Source organism: Meleagris gallopavo, chromosome 4 (genome assembly GCF_905368555.1).
Source record: "Meleagris gallopavo chromosome 4, MGAL_WU_HG_1.1, whole genome shotgun sequence".
In the NCBI taxonomy this organism is placed as follows: domain Eukaryota; kingdom Metazoa; phylum Chordata; class Aves; order Galliformes; family Phasianidae; genus Meleagris; species Meleagris gallopavo.
In genome coordinates this window covers 31,116,323-31,134,057 of record NC_139407.1, presented here as the reverse complement: position 1 = coordinate 31,134,057, position 17,735 = coordinate 31,116,323, and the positions used below count along the sequence as shown (strand labels likewise).

Below are 17,735 nucleotides of genomic sequence, written 5' to 3'. Positions count from 1 at the left end.
TGAGGTCTGCTGTGAAATCGCGACTCCGTCAGATGAGGGGAGAGTGAAACCGTGGCTGGGGGCGCGCGCACGGCGCGAGGCTGAAGGCAAACGCGGGGCCGCCCCTCAGGGACCCACCACCACCCCACGGGACCGCCATTTTAGGGCCAGCCGCCGAGCCGCCTCCCGTCGCGGAGAGCTCCGTTCCCGCACGGGGTGGCAGCGGCGGGTCCGCCCCGTCAGGGGCGTCTCCTCGGCGGCGGCACGGGGCCGCCTCCCCCGTCCCCGCCTCCCGGCTCCCCAGTCGCGCCGGCGGCCGGACGGGAGCGGAGCGGAGCCGCGGCGCGCTGCCTGCCCGCCCCGTCCCGACCCGACCCATGCGCTGAGGGGCGGCGGGATGGGGCTGCGGGGCGGTGGCGGCGGCGCCCGTGCCGGGGGGCCGGCTCCCGGCTGGACGTGCCTGCTGCTGTGCGCCGCGCTCCGGAGCCTGCTGGCCAGCCCGGGCAGCGAGGGTGAGCAGAGACGGGGCGGCCGGGGCAGAGCCCTGCGTCGGGCTGGTTTTATTCGATTTTGTAGCGTTTTACGGGAGCGAGCGGGGAGAGCGAGCGAACGCGTTCTGCCGGGTGCGGGCAGCTTGCACAGGTGCGCGTGCAGCCGGGGAGTTGCACAGGTGCGCGGACTGCGCGCGCGGTGCTCACGCAGCTCGGAGTGCCCGCGGGGCTCCCGCTCCCGCAGCGCGCTGACTCCGTGCCTCGGAACGCAGCCCCGCTCAGCCCGCAGCGCCGCATCGCCGAGCTGTGCTGCTTTGGGGCGTCTGAAATCGCCGGGAAGCCGGCAGCCGTAAATACACGCTCAGCTTTCCTGTCCAGCGGGATACATCCATGGTTTTTTTTTTGTTTGTTTGTTTGTTTAATTTTCCCCTTATTATTTTTTGACATCTGTAGGCACGCCGTGGTGGGAAAGCAGGGGCTGGGGAACTTGAGCATCCCGGAGGGGGTTGCCGGCTGCTTTTGTGATGCGCAGTAACTGCGATTCGCGGTCATTTGCGAAAGTCCTTTGGAGGGAGGAGGGATGCGGGGGGCGCGGGGAGAGCAATCGCCAGGATGTCAGAGACGCGGCCCGAAGTGACCGGCGAGCTGTAATTTGTTGTGGCAGAGTGCAAATAATGCCAATCGCGACTCGAACGAGAAGTACAGAAGGAGGGGGAAACGCTGCTGTTTTAAGTGCAAGGGTGTTTCACGTTAAGTATGCGGGAAAATCTCAGAGGGGTGGTGCAGTCACTGTCCCCGGAGGTGTTCAAGAGCGGTAGAGATGTGGCACTGACGGACGTGGTCAGTGGGCATGGTGGGATGGGTCGGTGGTTGAGCTGGATGATCTTAGAGATTTTTTCCAGCCTTAGCGGTTCTGTGTTTAGCATCCTGGATACGCGTGGCTTCGGGCATTCTGGAAATGGCTTTGGCTGTCTCCGAATGGGACAGCAGTGGGCCCCATCCTTCAGCCCCGCACTGCTCTAGCCGCTGTCGGCCGACTGCTGCCGAGCAGCCCCGCTCCTGGGAAAGGCTCACCTGCCTGTCCAGATGCGCTCACACTTGATGTCGATTTAGGTTTGAGAAGTTGGGTTTGGCTGCTTAAAGATTCTGCAGAGAGCCCCTCCCTGGGATTGACTGTCCTGCCCAGCTGGCGGGAAGCTTTGCCTTTGCTGGGGTGGTGGTGGCTGTCTCAGAGCAGAGAGTGTTTTCTGAAGTTGTGTGCATTGGTTTTTGTGGGTCTTGCTGTTATCCCTCATTCTCCTCAGCATGGTTAAAAAACAAATAGCAGTTCTGGTATGTAACATGTATGAGCATTTGCCATCCTTCGTGCAGCTGCGTAATTGCTATTTTCACAAACTCCATGACGATTTTTGTTTCTCAGAAGCTTACTGTAATACACAGTGGCATTGTAAGACAAGATACATGCAGCTGGCAACTCCTTGTGCCCGAGTTCCTGTCTTACCCTATAGCAGACAGAGACTATGGGGAAAGTGCTTTAATAATCTATGCTAAAATTTGGAGGGAGAAAAGAATGAGTTGTTTTGGGATCCATAGGCTGAAAATAGCTTTTGGAAAGTGCAGCTGAGTTTCAGCATCTCCTGATATATTTTTTTTGTGTGTGTGTGTGTGCGTGTTTGTGTGTGGAAGTATTGTAAATGTCCATTAGGTATTTCCAGTTACAGGTTGTAGAGTAAACATTGGGGAAACTGAATTAAATTTCTGCCCTGTTTTCCTCTGAAAGGGAAATAAAACCAACTTTGATTTTGGTTACTTTTTTCTCAAACTGTGTATTAGAAGCTAGACGTGCTGTGCTCAATGCTATTTCACATCCCGGGTATTGTTTAGCTGTTAACAGAGTTCATTCATTAGAATTAGAGGTTTTCCCTCCTCTCTTTGACTGCTTTTACAAATTCAAAAACCTGTCACAGTGCAAATATTCCGAAGAATTCTGTGAAAATATTACATATAATTTGGGAACGCTGGTATTTCACAAGTAGCTGACTGCTTTCAGATGCATTGCCTATGAAAATGTGTAGGGAGCTGCTGCCCTCAAGTTACCATTGTGCTTGAATGAACATAGCGTTTTCCACAGAAATAAAATATGTTTGCTATTGTGATAGCAATCAGAAACACATTGCTTCAGCCCAGGAGGGGGGGGTCGCGTTGTTGATACTGTAATTACTTGGATTATATATTTACGGTAGCCTTGCAGTTTTGAAGCAATGGAGTGTGTGAACCTGAATAGATTTGCTGTGTGGACTGAGTCTCTTTTTTTTCCTTTTTTTTTTTTTTTCCTCCCCCCAATGGCAGCAACTTGGTCCCAGGTACCAGAGGCAGCCCTGCAATGGACAGATGGGTTCCCTGCACCTCCTTTAGTTTAGAAATGCATGTTTTATATGATTCTGTTGCTGATGCTCTGGCTTGGGAAGTGGCTTTTGTGCATTATTTATGTGAAATATAAAATGAACAAAGGAATTGTCTGGAGACGTGCACCCCGTGCCCCCATCACCCCAAACTTCAGTGTGGTTTGTTACAGATAGCCTGCGAGTTTGCATTGGTTTGCAGGTCTTCACCCAGATGACCTCAAAAAGTGCCACGTGGGCAAAGTCCCAGAAGAATGGAGTACGTGGGATCTTTTAAGCGCTTGTAACAAAGTAACTCAACAACTTGCGAGCATAATTGTCGTTAAATAGGTGTATTTCACTTCAAGGGCTTTTCTACATAAGTGAGTGCTGAGGAGGAGGTGCTATCACAACGGGTTACCTTAAAGCGGATGCGAAGAAATGCAGTCTCAAGTAATGACATTGATTTAGAGAGAAGGTGAGAACGGCAGAGTGTCTATACTTTGTGGTATGTGTCGCACTAGTTTTAGGGATTTAAGCTAAAGAACAGCCTTTTAGTCCTAAACTCCGGCATTTGATCCTCCTCCTCTGAATTCTTGTGGGGATTTTTGAAGCGCAGTTTCTCTTGATGTATCATTTTTAATTTGAATGAATGAATAAGTGGGTGCAATTAAAGGGGCAGGTCTGGTAGAGGCAAAAATAGCGGAAGGTGGTAATTTGCAGATTATTCATGACAGAGCCTGGAATGATCCTACCTGTTCTAAATGTGTTGACTTGAGTGTGTTTTGTTCCATACTGATGTATAATTTCTGTTGTGGAGCACTGGATAAACGAATATTTACGTATAACATCACAGTGTTTATCATTAACTATTGAATGCAGTCCTTTTTCAATGAGTTTGTCATGCGTTTTGTAGAAGCAGGTGTGAAAATCCCCTCACTTTTCTAATCCATTTATTTCTATTAGTTGAATGCTTTGGGTAAAAATAGGTATGAGAACTTCTTGTTTTGCTTGTATTGCTCTTAATAACTCAGCTTCATCTGTTGCACATTCACACAGCTGTTGCACTTTTTGCAGTTCTGTAGGTACAGGTAACACGTGCACAAGTTGTGTGTGCAGAATGGGCAATCCAGGGCACGTGGCACTCTGCTCTGCAGAGTTGTGAGAGGAATTTATTCTGTTTGTGTATTGGAGCAGTTCCTTATGCTTTCTGTAACAGTGCTGCGCAGCCTCCATGCTGTACATTTATTTTAGTTATAGGAGCGATCCCATTAACTTTAAAATTTACTGCGGTGGAATTACTGGAATGAGGAGGGACAACTCATGTCTAATGGTCTTTTTGGGATCAGTCTGATGTGATGTATGGCTTTTCAAGAGGTTTAGAATGACTCAGTCATGATTTTATAATGGAAACTGCTATCCTTTTGACAGTAAAATGGCATTTGAAACGCAGCACTTTCAAGTATATGACTAAAAGCATTGCTGCCTAATGACACATGTTTTATTTAATAAAAAAAAGGGAATAGTCAATAAGTAAAATTGACTACAGCACAATACTTGCTTTTGAGGTATATTTTAAACATCGTAATAAATAGTGGAAAACTGGCAAACTATCTTAAACAGAACCGCTGACAGGCCGTCAGCTTACTGCATCATAAATGTTGACACCATAATTTGAAGCATAAAGCAGCTATTTGCAGATCAATTTACAGGTGGATAAACTGACAGGTACCATGGGGGAGCAGGAACAGTCAGTGGGCTCATCTGGCAGTTTCTGCCTCCTCCCTTCCAACTCCCACGGTTATCTCATGTTTTGGCCCCACCACAACATTCCTCATCCATCTCCTTATTTGCTCTTCTGTTACTGTGAAGTAAGGAAACCAAATCTCACCAATAAATGTGTGTTTATTCTTTGTAGTAAATACAGAAATAAATATTTTGTAGCAAACAATGGGAGAGAAAGTGGGATCAGGATTTCATGAGTTGTTTCAGAAATCGGAAGGCCAGGACAATTTATTACGTGATGCCTTGTTCTCCAATCTCACTGGGTTTATGCTATATTGTTCTGAAGATTTGTGTTGTTCCTGCAGAAATGCTTACTCCTGCCGGTTAACCCCTGGAGGGTTCTCAACCTGAGAAAGAGCAGTTGAGCGATGGTGCTGGGTCCTGCTGTGTTTCTGGTCTCACTTAGAAGTGGGCTGGTAGACCCCCAGTATTTCTGACCTGGGGTTGCAAGTAAGTTTTTAGCAGTCCAGTAAGTCCTGCCATGGGTGTATCTTTCCCACTGCCTTAAAGGTTAGTGAGCTATGGGGCCCAATTTCAACTAGTGTGGTTTTGCAATAGGTATTTTTCCTTACTCAGACAAGGTTAGAAAAATGCATGGAAATACAGTGTTAATGATTACATTGGAATGAACCATTTTTAAAATAGCTTAGTCCTTACTAAAGTCATTTTCTTTGATCTGTTCTGTAAAGTTGCTATGTATTTTAAATCAGAAGTCTTTTTTCTTTGAAAATACGTTTTGTATTTGACATGTCTGTGTATTTTTTGGGACAAATGGAACAGAGAGATGAATAGTCCTCTGTTCTTATGGTGCTTGTTCCCTCACCTTGCTCTCTGACTGGATGTGAAGATGACAGATTTTTGAGTGTTTGGTGCCCCAACAGCTCTCGTGGCTGGCTGTACTGACAGACTTGAGCACTGGCTCTCAGTAGCTTAGGTCTCTGTAGGGATTTATTACCCTTTTAGTCGTCTTTTTGACCTATTATTATCACTTTCAGTCTCAGTTCTGGTATTTGCTCTGGCTTTGGTCAGTGCAGTATCTGAGTCTCTCCAAAGGTTTAAGGCGCTTATCCTCCTGGAGGTAGAAAGCAATTATCCCTATCTTCTGTGGGGAGGCTGATGGGGAAGAGACAGGAGCACTGCCACTCGCAGCCTTGTAGTGTGTGACTTCTGGGTTCAGGAGATGTGGGCAGGCTGCACTAAGCAGTGCGTACGGGCACAGCCTTCCTCTCCTTACAAATAGCAGTATGATGCTTTGGGACAGAAGTATTACAGCATTCAGCACATACTGTGACAGTCTTGCTTGGGATATGACAGTGGTGGGAAATGTTACCTTTTTTCCCCTCCCTCTTGGTATTTGAACTGTGCAGGAGATATATAAGGGGTCTTTGGCCAGTTTGAGCTTCTCAGATGACCATTAGTTGGCTGGATTAGTTGGCAAGATCTCTTGAAGAAGGTGATGTAGCATGTACTGTCATGGCAAGTTGGGGAATACTTCTGTGAGAAGGTCTGGCGGCCTGAGGGACAGGGCAGTTCCTGTCCCTTTTCTTTCCCCTGGCAAGTTCCCAAGTAGGGTGCATGTGAAGAGGAAATTATTTTCCTTCTAGACATTAAAAGCTACCTGCAAGCAGCTATTTTCAGATGTGCTAATTGGAATTCAGGTATGTAAATCCCTTGGGATTTACTCCGAGTCACCCAAAGAGCATGTCGAAGAGAGAGTAGGGCATTGGAACTCAGGCTTCTGTGTCAACTGCTTCTTTACAGCATTGAGGGCGGTACTTGAAGTGTTTTGAAAATGTATCTGTTCCTTGGTTCTCTAATTTGAGTCATTTGCTGTAAGGAAGGATTTGGAGCAACTAGTTTGGACTTTGTATTTCTCCGAGGGGACAGAGAAACTTCTGGGGATATATTAATTATTCAGAATCGATAATGTGCATTTCATGATGTTTCTGGGTGGATTTGTATTAGTTTCTGTTTCCTTGTCAAAACAGTGAAATTAATTTAAATAGCCTTTATGTTAGTTTCTCCAAATCTGGTCATTCCATTATCATCTAATGTTCATACACAATGTCTTCCTAAAATGTGTTGGCAGTCTGCTCTTCCCACTAGTAACTTCCACTTTCTTCCTTCTGAAATAGAAGGGATAAGCTGTCAACCCCCTGAAAAGCCAGAAGATCATCTTAAACACGTTTTTGCTCCCAAATGCTATCTAAGCATTATGTCAGTTCCTTTTTTTCTACTTGAGTGAACTCTGTGGCAGCAGAGTAGTCATTATTGTCAACAGGAAGGCTTTATTGGCGCTGGACAGTGAGGTCTTGCAAGTCCACTGGTAGTGAAAGCTGACAGCCTTGACAGCTCTGGATGTGTCTGGTGAGTTTCTTTCCTCTTGTTGCATCTAGTTATGTGCACAAGAGAATTTGATGCCAATGTCTTTCAGGACCTGTTTTCAGAACAGAGATGGAGTTGCTTGTAGTTGGCAATGTTCTGAATTAGGGCAAAATGTGAGATTTCGTTTCAACACCGCCAGCAGGTGGTTTGATTGCATTGGGAATCTGTTGGGATTTTAGGGCTTCACTTTGTGTGTGCTTAATGAGGTGCTTGATTTAAGTAGCATCTCAAAGAAATTGGCTCTGTCCTTCGGCCACTTGCAGAGACCTTGGTAGTAGATGGAGACACTGGGTCTGCGAGCTGATGTTTTCTTGCTCCGTTCAGACCTCTGTGATGCTTGCTGGCTGTTTTGCCTTCTCATTGGAAGCTTCTTTCTGGTTGCCAGTAGCAGGGTGTTAGTAATTTCCCCTAATCCTGTTTGCCACAACCAATCTCATTCTGGAGGGATGCTGTTGTGTTGATATAGTATTGTTTCCAGTCAGTCTTATGAGTGGGGCTAGGGAGCATTTTATTGACTTTTTCTCTTCCTTCCCCTAAATATGTATATTTTTAAATTAAATAGTGGTTTTGGTAGGAGTAAAAGTTTGCCATTAAAAAAAAAAAAAAAGAGTAAACCATACTGGAAATCAAGTTTCCAGGTACTTTGATGTCAAGTTAATAAATGTGCAAATGATTGCCTCTTACCTTGAGTGCAAATCCTTGTAAGGGGAAAAACCTGTGGTTTCCTATTTGTTTTTTTCCTATTTGTTTAATAAAACAGAAGTGAGCTTATTGTCCCAACCCAAGAGCTATGGCCAGTGCCTGTAAATAATTTTGACAAAGGGCAGTATCACACCCCTTGTAAACAGTATGTTCAAACAGCCATTATATGGTATTTTTTGCATTATGTCTGTAACATTTTCTGGCCATTGTTATGACTGTGGTTGTCCACTTGCCTTCAAAACCTATGAATCCGTGATATAGATTCTAGCATTTTGGCACTTGCTATAAAAGGGAATCATTAGAAAGCTAAGAGCAGAACAAAGCCAAAGTAATAAAATATAAATCTGCAGTTAATATTAGTTTGCAAGTTCATTAAGTAGTGTATTTTTTTTCTTCCTCCAGTGGGCTATAAATAATAGGTACTGCTACAGCTTGCACTCTGCTGTAGCTGGTTTCCACTGCTGGAAATATTTCTGAGGTTCTTTCCTGCTTGTTTTTGTCCAAATTCAGTGTAGCTAATTAATACAAAACATCTGCTCCCTGGTGACTTTGATTTCTTACAGGAGTTTATTTTTTTCATTTGTTTTTGCTATCTTGGATTATTTTTGACTGTCAGTCATTGGAGCGCCTTGGATTTATACTTTTTGAGGAAATATTTGGCAGAACTGGGAAAACAGTTGGAAAACGAATGGCAACAATACTGCAATAAAACAAGCAAAGATTTATGAAGCAGAAAAACTTTGACTCATGATGATGAAGAGTCCTTTGCAGTAGTGTATCCTGGTGGTGCTGTGAACTCCAGGCATTCAGGAGGAAGAACGGTGATGAGTTTGGCAGCTGGGGGAAAGAGGAGGAGAATGGAGGTGCAAGGTTTGGTGGAGAGCTTGAGATGCTATTCAGGAGACCTCCTGATGAGGTCTTGTCACGCACCTTGACCCCCATCCAACGGAGCACTTCACCTCATGTTTAATTTATAGCGTGTGAATATTCCCATGAGAAGTTTCTCACGACTGTTTTAAATGGAGTTGCTCCCACAAGCTCAGAGTGTTGGGTCAGAGCTGGGGCTACCTTGATTTAGCTCTGACCTTTCTGTGGATGGCTACATCCCATAGAGTACAGTGCAGAGGAAGCCAGGAGCTGCAGGAGGAGCCTTGAGGATGTAGGAGCACTTACTAGATGTGCACCTGTTTTCATATGGGAGTTCAGACTTGGGTTACTGAAAACAGTAGTCAGATTCCTGTGGAATTCGTAACAAATGTATTAAAGCAGTGTTTTGTTTCAGTTTTTTTAAAACCAAGACACTTTCTTTCAAATGCTTTTATTTTAAAATGTCCTACTTATAAAATTGTGGTGTTTTGAAATATTCATGCAGACTTTAAGGGGAGGTTTCTTCACTCTCGCTCATGTTGTGATGGCATATTGATTTGGTCAAAGAGGATATTTTTTCTCTCCTGCTTTAGTTGTATTTCAGTGAAATAATAAAAGCAGATTGATATGGCTTTACAGCTTCATGGTATGAACTGTCACTTCATATCCTGACTGTTTTGCCTGTTCCAGAGTGATTTCTCATTAATAAATTCATTAGGCTGTGTCATGTGGTAAGTCTTTTGCCTCCAAGTGGTATGAGTTTATGGTACCTAAGGAATAACAGGCAATAGGCTCAAAGAGTATTGCAGCCCAGAAGAGTCAAGTCTTTCATAGTCTTGTGTGAGCCATGAATGTTTTTCTGGTAGATCCTTGGCTGCTAAAATGGCAGGAGGAGATGTGGCTGGCAAGTTGAGACGCACTCAATGTTTTATCTTGCTGGTGGGGGATGTTTGTTTTTCAGGTTGCCTTCTTTCCCCTTTTGAAACTGGAGCAGAGCAATTGGAACTACTTCAGCTGATCTTGCTCCAGACTAGAGAAACCATCTCACTTAGGTGGTGTGACTAAAGTCGTGAGTTGGTGACTTCAACCTCAGACCTTGTGCTATTGTGATAGCACTGTCCTGCTTTCAGCTGTGCCATCTGATGCTGCCGCACAGCGCTGTGTACTAGGTGGCTGCATCAGATGGGATGCTCTGCTGTGTGGGCAGGTGCATTGGCTTAGGTCAGCATTGAATGCTATCAGCTTTGGCATTTCTGTGCTTCCTTCTAGCTGCAGTCCCAGCGTAGTCATGGTGAAACTGCTAAATGCCTATTGGATGAGCATGATGAGGACATCTGAATGAAAAGTCAGATTCAGTCTCCCATTAGAGATTCATGAGTGAAAGGACAGCAGTAATTCACCAGCTAAAGTTCAGGGCAGAGGTTTAGTTCACTTCTGGTTTTGTTCCAACTTGATTGCTCACCCGTAGTAAGCAGTCTATCTGAGAACAAGAGTGTATGCAAATTCCCTCAGCCATTATTCTGTATTAAAAAAAAAAAAGTAGGAAAAAAAGGCTGTGGTATGACTTTAGACTTAATCATCATTTATCCTACCCTGAAGGCATGGAAGTTAATGATGATATAGATCTGTGCGGTTTTGTGTTCCCCTTGACTGAGCATTAGAAATAATTAGGGCTTGTGGGATGGATGCACTGCTGGTGGAGATGAGCAAAACACATTTTTGAATCAATGTATGTGGCTCTTCCAAGTTCTCTAACAAAGATACAGGTGCTAAGTGTATACTTATTGGTTTTGAGGTTTCTTGCTTGTTGAGACATATCTAGATGATGCTGAAGGGAAAGGAAGTGGGAATAAATGAGTTCTGATCCTTTGGAAGTTCTTAAGGTGATGGGATAAGCAGAGCTGCTAGCAATTTCTGGAGAGCCTTCTTCAGTGGGATGAGCTCCCCTGCATCCCGAGGGCTGCTGAGTATGGGTCTAGGCTATGCCCAGGACTCCCAAGCTGTACAGGAGCTGACACTGACCCTCCTGAAGGATGTGAGCCTTAAGCACATTGTTGCAGATTTTCCTGAATTACCACCTCCTGTCAACAGAACATTTGGTAATTAGACAGCAGTGGCCAAATGCCTGCTGCTGGTTGTCACAGGTTTGATGGGGAGGAACTGCTTCTCTGCTCCTGAGGAGATCTGTAGTCTTTTTTTTTTTTTTTTTTTTTTTTTTTTAAATTCTGTTGTGGGTCAAACCAGAGGGACTTTTGGCTATTTTTATTCAGGTGCAGAAAAGCTTCACATGATGAGTGGTGAAAGCATCTCATTAGGATGGCACCAGCTCTTTGGGAAAAAACTGTTTTAGCAGAGAATTTACACACCATAGCTATGTACTTTACCTGCCATTTGCCTACTGTTTTTCTCCTAGCCTGGCCAATCTGCTTAAAAGCCGTTTCAGCAATCTGCGGTTTCTTAACAAAAGCCATTTCAGCAAAAATAACATCGCTACTGGGGTTGGGAAGGAGGGGAGGCTGACACCGTCACCCTGAGTGGGCGCTCCTGCAGCCGACACCTTGTGGGATCCTCCCTGGGATGTGGCCGCGGGGCTTCGGCCTGCTCTGGGGTAGGATCGGGGTGCATTTGGGTGCTGGCAGTGGTGCAAGTACTTAATGCGTTTCCTGGAAATGGCTGGGTGGGTGCTGATGGGGAAAATGCAGAAGCCTTGTGTCTAGGTGGAGCGGTAATTTCTGTCTATGTAGGAATTCCTGGGATTCTGAAAGCAAAACATTTCCGTCTTTGCAGGCAATCTAGCGCAACTACTAGCTGAATACATTCCTCAGCAAATCGATACAGTGCAGTATTTTAGAAGATATACTGTGAAGGCAGTTCTGTGCAGAAGCCCATGGGGCACGCTGTGACCGAGAAGCCCCTCATGCAGGGAGCTTTTCAAGTCTCCATCCAGAGCAGCCTAGAGCTTAACGTCACTGGTAGCTTTTGTTCTCTTGGCATGAATTTCAGGTTACTGCACTGTGCCTGTCAAAAGGTGCATCTCATCCCTTCCTATTTATTTTGCTCTGTTTAGAATCCTATTGAAAAAAGAGAGGAAATGTCTTTTTTCTAACTGGAGATTTAGTATTCAGCTCTGCTGGTTGATTCACCGATAGAAAAATTCCCACTGTCTTGAGTTAGAGTTGAATGGATCGTATTATCTTTTCATATGCAGAAAATTATTTTGAAATTGAAGTTAATAACAGCAATTTAAAAATTGTCATTGTTGGATAATACAATATTTATTTTTATCATGTTCTTTTTATGATCTGATGTTTGAATAAAAGTACCTTTCCTGCTTTTTGCTTAATTAGCATGTCATGAAGAACTTTGTGGCATCAAACATGCCATCTAATTACATTCATTAGTAGCATCTTTGGGACAAGTTTTAATTAAGTTGTACAGCGTAGATCAATACTTGTTTTGCATCCATTGCATCTTACGACAGGAATATATTCTTATGCACAATTTAATTACAGTGATTGTAATAGGAGGAATTTGGGTAACCTGCCATTTTGTTGGCAGGTTTCTCCTTCTTTTTGAAATGGTTTACATCTATAATATAGGACATGTTTGTTACGTGTCCTATTTTGAGGAATATTTTAAGATCACCTTTGTTATCTCAGTGAGAAAGTACAGTAGGATTAGGAGCACTTGGGTACTGATCTTTGACTTCAACTGAAGCAGGGATAGAAGATAACCTGTAGACACGTCAGGAGGGCAAAAGCTGGCCATTATTGGGTGGCATCTGTAAGGGTGGATGAAAGCAATGCATGTATTTTACTTTTACTTAGGCATGGAAAGCCACCTAATTTTGCTTCCTTATAATGAATGTATTTCAGTAAAATCCCTCAATTTTGTTTCTGGTGAATGTCATAGCGTTCTGAGCACCCAAGCGTGGTTTCTGTTCTAGAAACAATACCCAGACAAGGCAGAAAATCTCTGTGTTCTGTGATAGCATGCTGGATTAATGATTGCATGCACTGCAGATATCCACATAGAAGAATCTTTTATAAGCATCTGATGCCAGGGCTGAGGACAAATTTCTCTACCTGTTGTGTTTTGGCTGTTTTTGTGTACAGTGAGCTGCAGTCGTCAGCTTTCAGTGTATTACAATGATTACGAGAAAAATTTGTCACAATACAATGATCAAGACAAAATTGATACTGAAAACGTTGTTTTTCAAGCTAGATCTGTTGTTTAACCTTTTTTTTTTTTTAATATTCCTTAAAATTTCAAAGGAAGATGACTTCTATTTTAGTACAATGTATGTCTAGTTTTATTACTTGTGCCTCTGTATACATAATATGGTTTGCTATTAAGTTCTTGTGCTTCTATGCATTTAGGTCATTGACTCTTCAGGGAAAAATAGATACTCTGAAGTGAAATGCCAATTACAGGAACTTGATGAGTCTATTTCTTGTCACAGTGAGCAGGTAATCCCTAAAATACCGTATTTATGATGTCTGAGATAATCAGTTGGCAGTGTTCTAATTTTGTTGATGGTGCATCGCAGTAGGGTGACCCATGCTGGTGTAGAGGTCTGTATGCCTTTGGTTTGCACTGGTACTTGTCTGTGCAGAGATGGAAAATGGACCTCAGATGAGTACCAGCGTTGAGAATTGATATTCCTATTCTTTCTGCTTGTATGTATATGCCACTTCGTAAGTACCTAAATAAATGGGCTTGTTTCCAAAGGACTGAGCATGTATCCTCTTTCTCTTGTTTCCAGCTTGTTCTTGGGATAGCTCATCTTCAATTTGAAAGTCTTGAAGTTTGACTTCCTGTGGGATTTCTAAACAATGCATACATTGGAGACCATGAATTGAAGACTTGGGGAAATTGGTTCCCTTTTAGGCTGAACCTGGGTGCAAAAATGCGGCTGTGCTATGCAGATAAATATACTGGAAAGCAAGAATTACAGTTTGAAGGATTTTTGTGCTTTGCAAAGTAGGCTCCTCTTAGACTGAGTTTCTGTATAACAGCTATTGATTCAGAGGCAAGTTCTTAATTTGGGAGACTGGAAGTCCTGAGTACAGGAGATGACACTGGAGAGCTCGGCACCAAAAGCTACTGTAATTTTTCTCAGCTGAATTAACTCTGTGTAGATATATTTTTTAAATTATTTCATGCTTTGAACTCAGTATTTCAGGAAATATGAGGGGAAATATTATAAGATTGAGGATAACTTTTATTGCTCTTCAATGTTAATTGTTTGTTAATTGCTTCTGACTTAACAAAACCACTGTACTTTTGGGTGAAGGGGGGGGAGAGACAATCGCTTGGATGTGTTATAGTGAAGTTGTCGAGTCTTGGAACAACATGCAAGGGAGAAAAAAGAATAGATTCCTGATAACTGTAACACTGTCATACTTACATACGTACATACTTACATTACTTACTGTAAAGTACTTGAATCCATGATAACTAGGGTACTCTGCATGTTGTTTCTTGTTTTGTGTTTGTCTAAAAGGCTTGATTAGCTAAAGACTGTACCACCATAGAAGAAATGTGTGTATCTGCTGTATGTCTTATACAGAGTTTATGTAATTACTTCTCTCCCAAAAAGACCAGTCCCAAAGAACTTAACGCAAGAGTCTGGATCTTGTAGGAATTTAGAGCATGTGCAACTTCCAGTTGCAGATCTCAAAGGGTATGATCTCATTGTTAGAGGAGTTACTGCATTGTTATTTTGTCTTACAAAAACCCAGCTTCCTTGGTTAATTATAAACAGCCTATTTGCCATAGCCATCCAAATCATGAAATATTTACTGAAATTTATAAGACATACACCTTACCAGGTTTTTCTTTCTTTCAGTGAATTTACTGGACTCACGCACAGTAATGGGGGATCTAGGATGGATAGCCTACCCAAAAAATGGGGTAAGTCTCTGTTGTTGTTTGCTTTTTCACTCACAAATTACACTAATTGTTTCCATTCGGAAAGTAGACTACTGGGTTTATAAACTCCCTGGAGTGATTTGTCTGCAATGGAAGGAAAAATACATAAAATAATGTGCTGGGACTGGAAAAATGGAGATGTGTAGCTGGGGGATTGATTTATTTATGCAGTAGATCCAGCCAAAGATATTTTAATAACAAGAAAAAAAAGTGAGTTTATCCCATCACTTGTCTCCTCACCAACAAAACCATGAGATTATATAAATTTAAGCTATGAATTCTGGTTCTTTACCTGAGCATGTGGGGTAAATATACAACAGTTTTCCGCAAATTTTCTTTTGAAACGCAGGGTTTGGAGCATTACTGTTAGCTTTAAATGAAGAGGGCTGTACAGGCTCCAGATTAAATTTTGGCAGCTGATAACTCTGGAACAGGAGGTGAGTTTTAAGCATCTTGAAGGGTCTATGTTCCTTCCATTAACTGTTCTGAGGGCTGAAGGAACCTGGCTTCCTGATTTGATACCAGAAATAGTTATGGAGTCTGGGTACATTAATACTCATCAATGTGTCCTCTTGGCCTGACTGAATCATATGACCAAAATTCACAGGAATTGGTCTGGCTGGAGCATCCTTGATGCTGTATTGTAACAGAGAACTTTGATAGTCTTGCACGCTGTTGAGTATTCCTGTCAATTCCTCTCATACAGAAGCAATGTCTGATGTATCCTGAGATAGAAATGCTGCATAGCCGTGCTCTCCAATAAAGCAGATTTCAGGAATGTGGTATTCCAGAGTTTTAGATACCAGGTGAAATGGGCTGCAGAATTGTCTTGCACTCCAGTTCGACTGCCATAAAACATGGTGGCAATGTTTGCACAGCGTAGCCAACCCGGTGCATAAATACTATAGACTGAATTACAGTCTGGCTTTTCCGTATTTTGTGCAAATAAAAGGTAGTAGTAATGGCAGCCTCACTAAGGCAAGTTGGGTGCTTGCAGGCCCTGGTTATGGCAGAAATGTAAAAGCATATGGGGAGCTTAGTTCATCCTGAAGCCAGTTCAACATCATGTTGTTGTCCAAGTCTATAGGAATATATTTTTTTCCTCTTGATTTAAAGATGAGGATTGAACTTGTTCCCCTTGCATATGTGGGCAACAGAATAACTAGTTCCATATGTGCAGGCAGAGTCTTATGTTGGTGCTATGTCAAACTACAAAGATTCTGTTGTCTACTTCTTAATGTCCACTTTTCCCCTTTTGCACATCTGTCAGTATTCTCTCTAGGCTATTAAGCAGTGGCTGTATAATCTCGTGTCCTTGCAGGAATGTCAGCAGAGAAATAATTAGGCCTAAAGCGTTCAGAATATATCCAGATCTGTATGTGTAGATGAGTAAATGAAAAGCTAAATATTCGATGTATAAAGCTCAGTTGCTTTTTTTGTTATTTAGAGATTTTTTTTTTATATTTAAAAGCTGAGGTTTTGACCAGCACCTGGAAGTGCACTCATGAATGGCAAGTTAATGGTTACTGACTCAATTGGGAGATTTTTTTTTCTTGATTTAACTAATGCAAATAATAAATGAATCAGGCAGTCAGTTTTTGAATTTCCAGAAATCTCTTGTTAATCTTCTTTGTTTTCATGGGACCATAAAAATCCATGAGCTTAGCCCAGTTGTCTCCTTTGGCCTAATATATTTGCAATGTTTTATAAATACTGGAAAAAAAAGGCTTTCCAGACCTAATTCTTTAACCCCTTTATCTGCTCTCAGTCAGCTGTTCTGCTGTCATGCTCTTATAGGCTTGATTTAGAAAAATATTTACGCACGGTAGACTATATATCTATATCTATATATATTTTAAGTCTTATTTCACTATTTGAATTTGCAAAGTAGTAGGTAGTTTAGAGATAATGTAGGCAAGTTTTTTTTGTTTGTTTGAGGTATTCTCATCCTAATTTTTCTCAGAACATCTAAAAATATTTGAAATGTCTGCAAAGCTTCCAATCAAGGAAAGGAGCAGAACTCTGATAGTGTGTAACTCTGTGTTGTATATATTTAAGTCTAGTAACTTAAACTGGTAACAATTTCAGTGATTATGTAATTCCAACTACAGATAAATCAGCTTTTGAAGCAACTTTCAATTTTGTTTTGATAATTCTCCACTTGATCTTTATTATGAATCTTAAGGAAATTAGTGTTTTTCTTAGAACCACATCTGCTAGAAGTAGAAGATTATTGACAGCAGAGTTCCTCGTGCAAAGAAAGTAAGCAATTTAGACTTTATAGCTTTGTAGGAGTGCCTGGGAGAAGTTTTAAGTGCATCACAAGGGCTTAAGGGGAGAAGTTTTGAGAACTTCTGTGTTTATTCTTGGAGGGGGGGGGGGAGGGGGGGGGAAGACAACAAAAGATTACAGTGGGGTAAGAGGTTCAGTCATATGAAAAGAACATGCTTCTGGCACACCCTATATGGTAAGTATCATATTCTAGATTTGTTTCAGATGTATACCATGGTGGTTTTTGTGTATTGAAGCTGTAAGTCTTTTCTTCCACGCTCCAGTGAGATCAAGCTGTACTCATTTACCCTGCTGCTAACCTCATTTTTTGCTGAACACAATGGAAAAATGTACTCTACCTTGGGAAATGAAGAGAGTAATGGGAGAAGGAACCTGATTGGCCAATCTAGAGAAAAATTAGGCTTAGAACTACTTCTGTTTCATAGCTGTAATTCCAAATAAAGCACCTCAGCTGCTTTAGTCCCTGTATGATCAGGGACTGCAAAAAGCTGCAAAATACTGCTGCAAAATAGCATGCACCAGGTAATCTTAAAAATAACAGGCTTTGGGGAGAGAAGTGCTTCAGGGCTGTCTAAGCACCTAGCTAGACAAAGCTCTGCAGATTTGGTACAGGTTTTGGCAGCATCTGGAATTGCTTCATGCTTGCTGGGTTTCATTTTGCCTGTACTTATGGAAGGCAAGAAAAATCTCCATTTATATACATACACACACAGGTGTATTTGTGTAGTGGAAATGCTAAGTCATGGCTTGAAACAGTGGGCACCTGGTGAGAAGGCAGGGCCAACCCAGGGGAGCTCAGGTGCATGCAATGTACCTGAGTGACCAGAAGGGGTAGTGCTAGAATCCACCCCTTCCCAGACCTCATTTAAAAGTTGGCAGTGGAGGCAAGGCTATCTTGTTGGAGATCCCTGCATACCTG

General features: G+C 42.6%; 1 protein-coding gene across 3 annotated transcripts in view; it reads left to right on the top strand.

Annotated features, from left to right (window-relative positions):
* The first annotated feature begins 254 nt into the window (after nucleotides 1-254).
* The window catches only part of EPHA5 (EPH receptor A5), a 198,771-nt gene continuing 181,290 nt past the window's right edge, over nucleotides 255-17,735 (top strand). For 2 of the 3 annotated variants that reach the window (XM_085222717.1, XM_085222716.1), the window contains exons 1-2: nucleotides 256-491; nucleotides 14,442-14,506. In XM_085222717.1, coding sequence (XP_085078843.1) covers nucleotides 377-491; nucleotides 14,442-14,506 — 180 coding nt within the window. In that variant the 5' untranslated portion in view covers nucleotides 256-376. Of the gene's footprint in view, nucleotides 492-14,441; nucleotides 14,507-17,735 lie in introns of all 3 variants that reach the window. The other variant, XM_085222715.1, reaches the window with a different exon arrangement.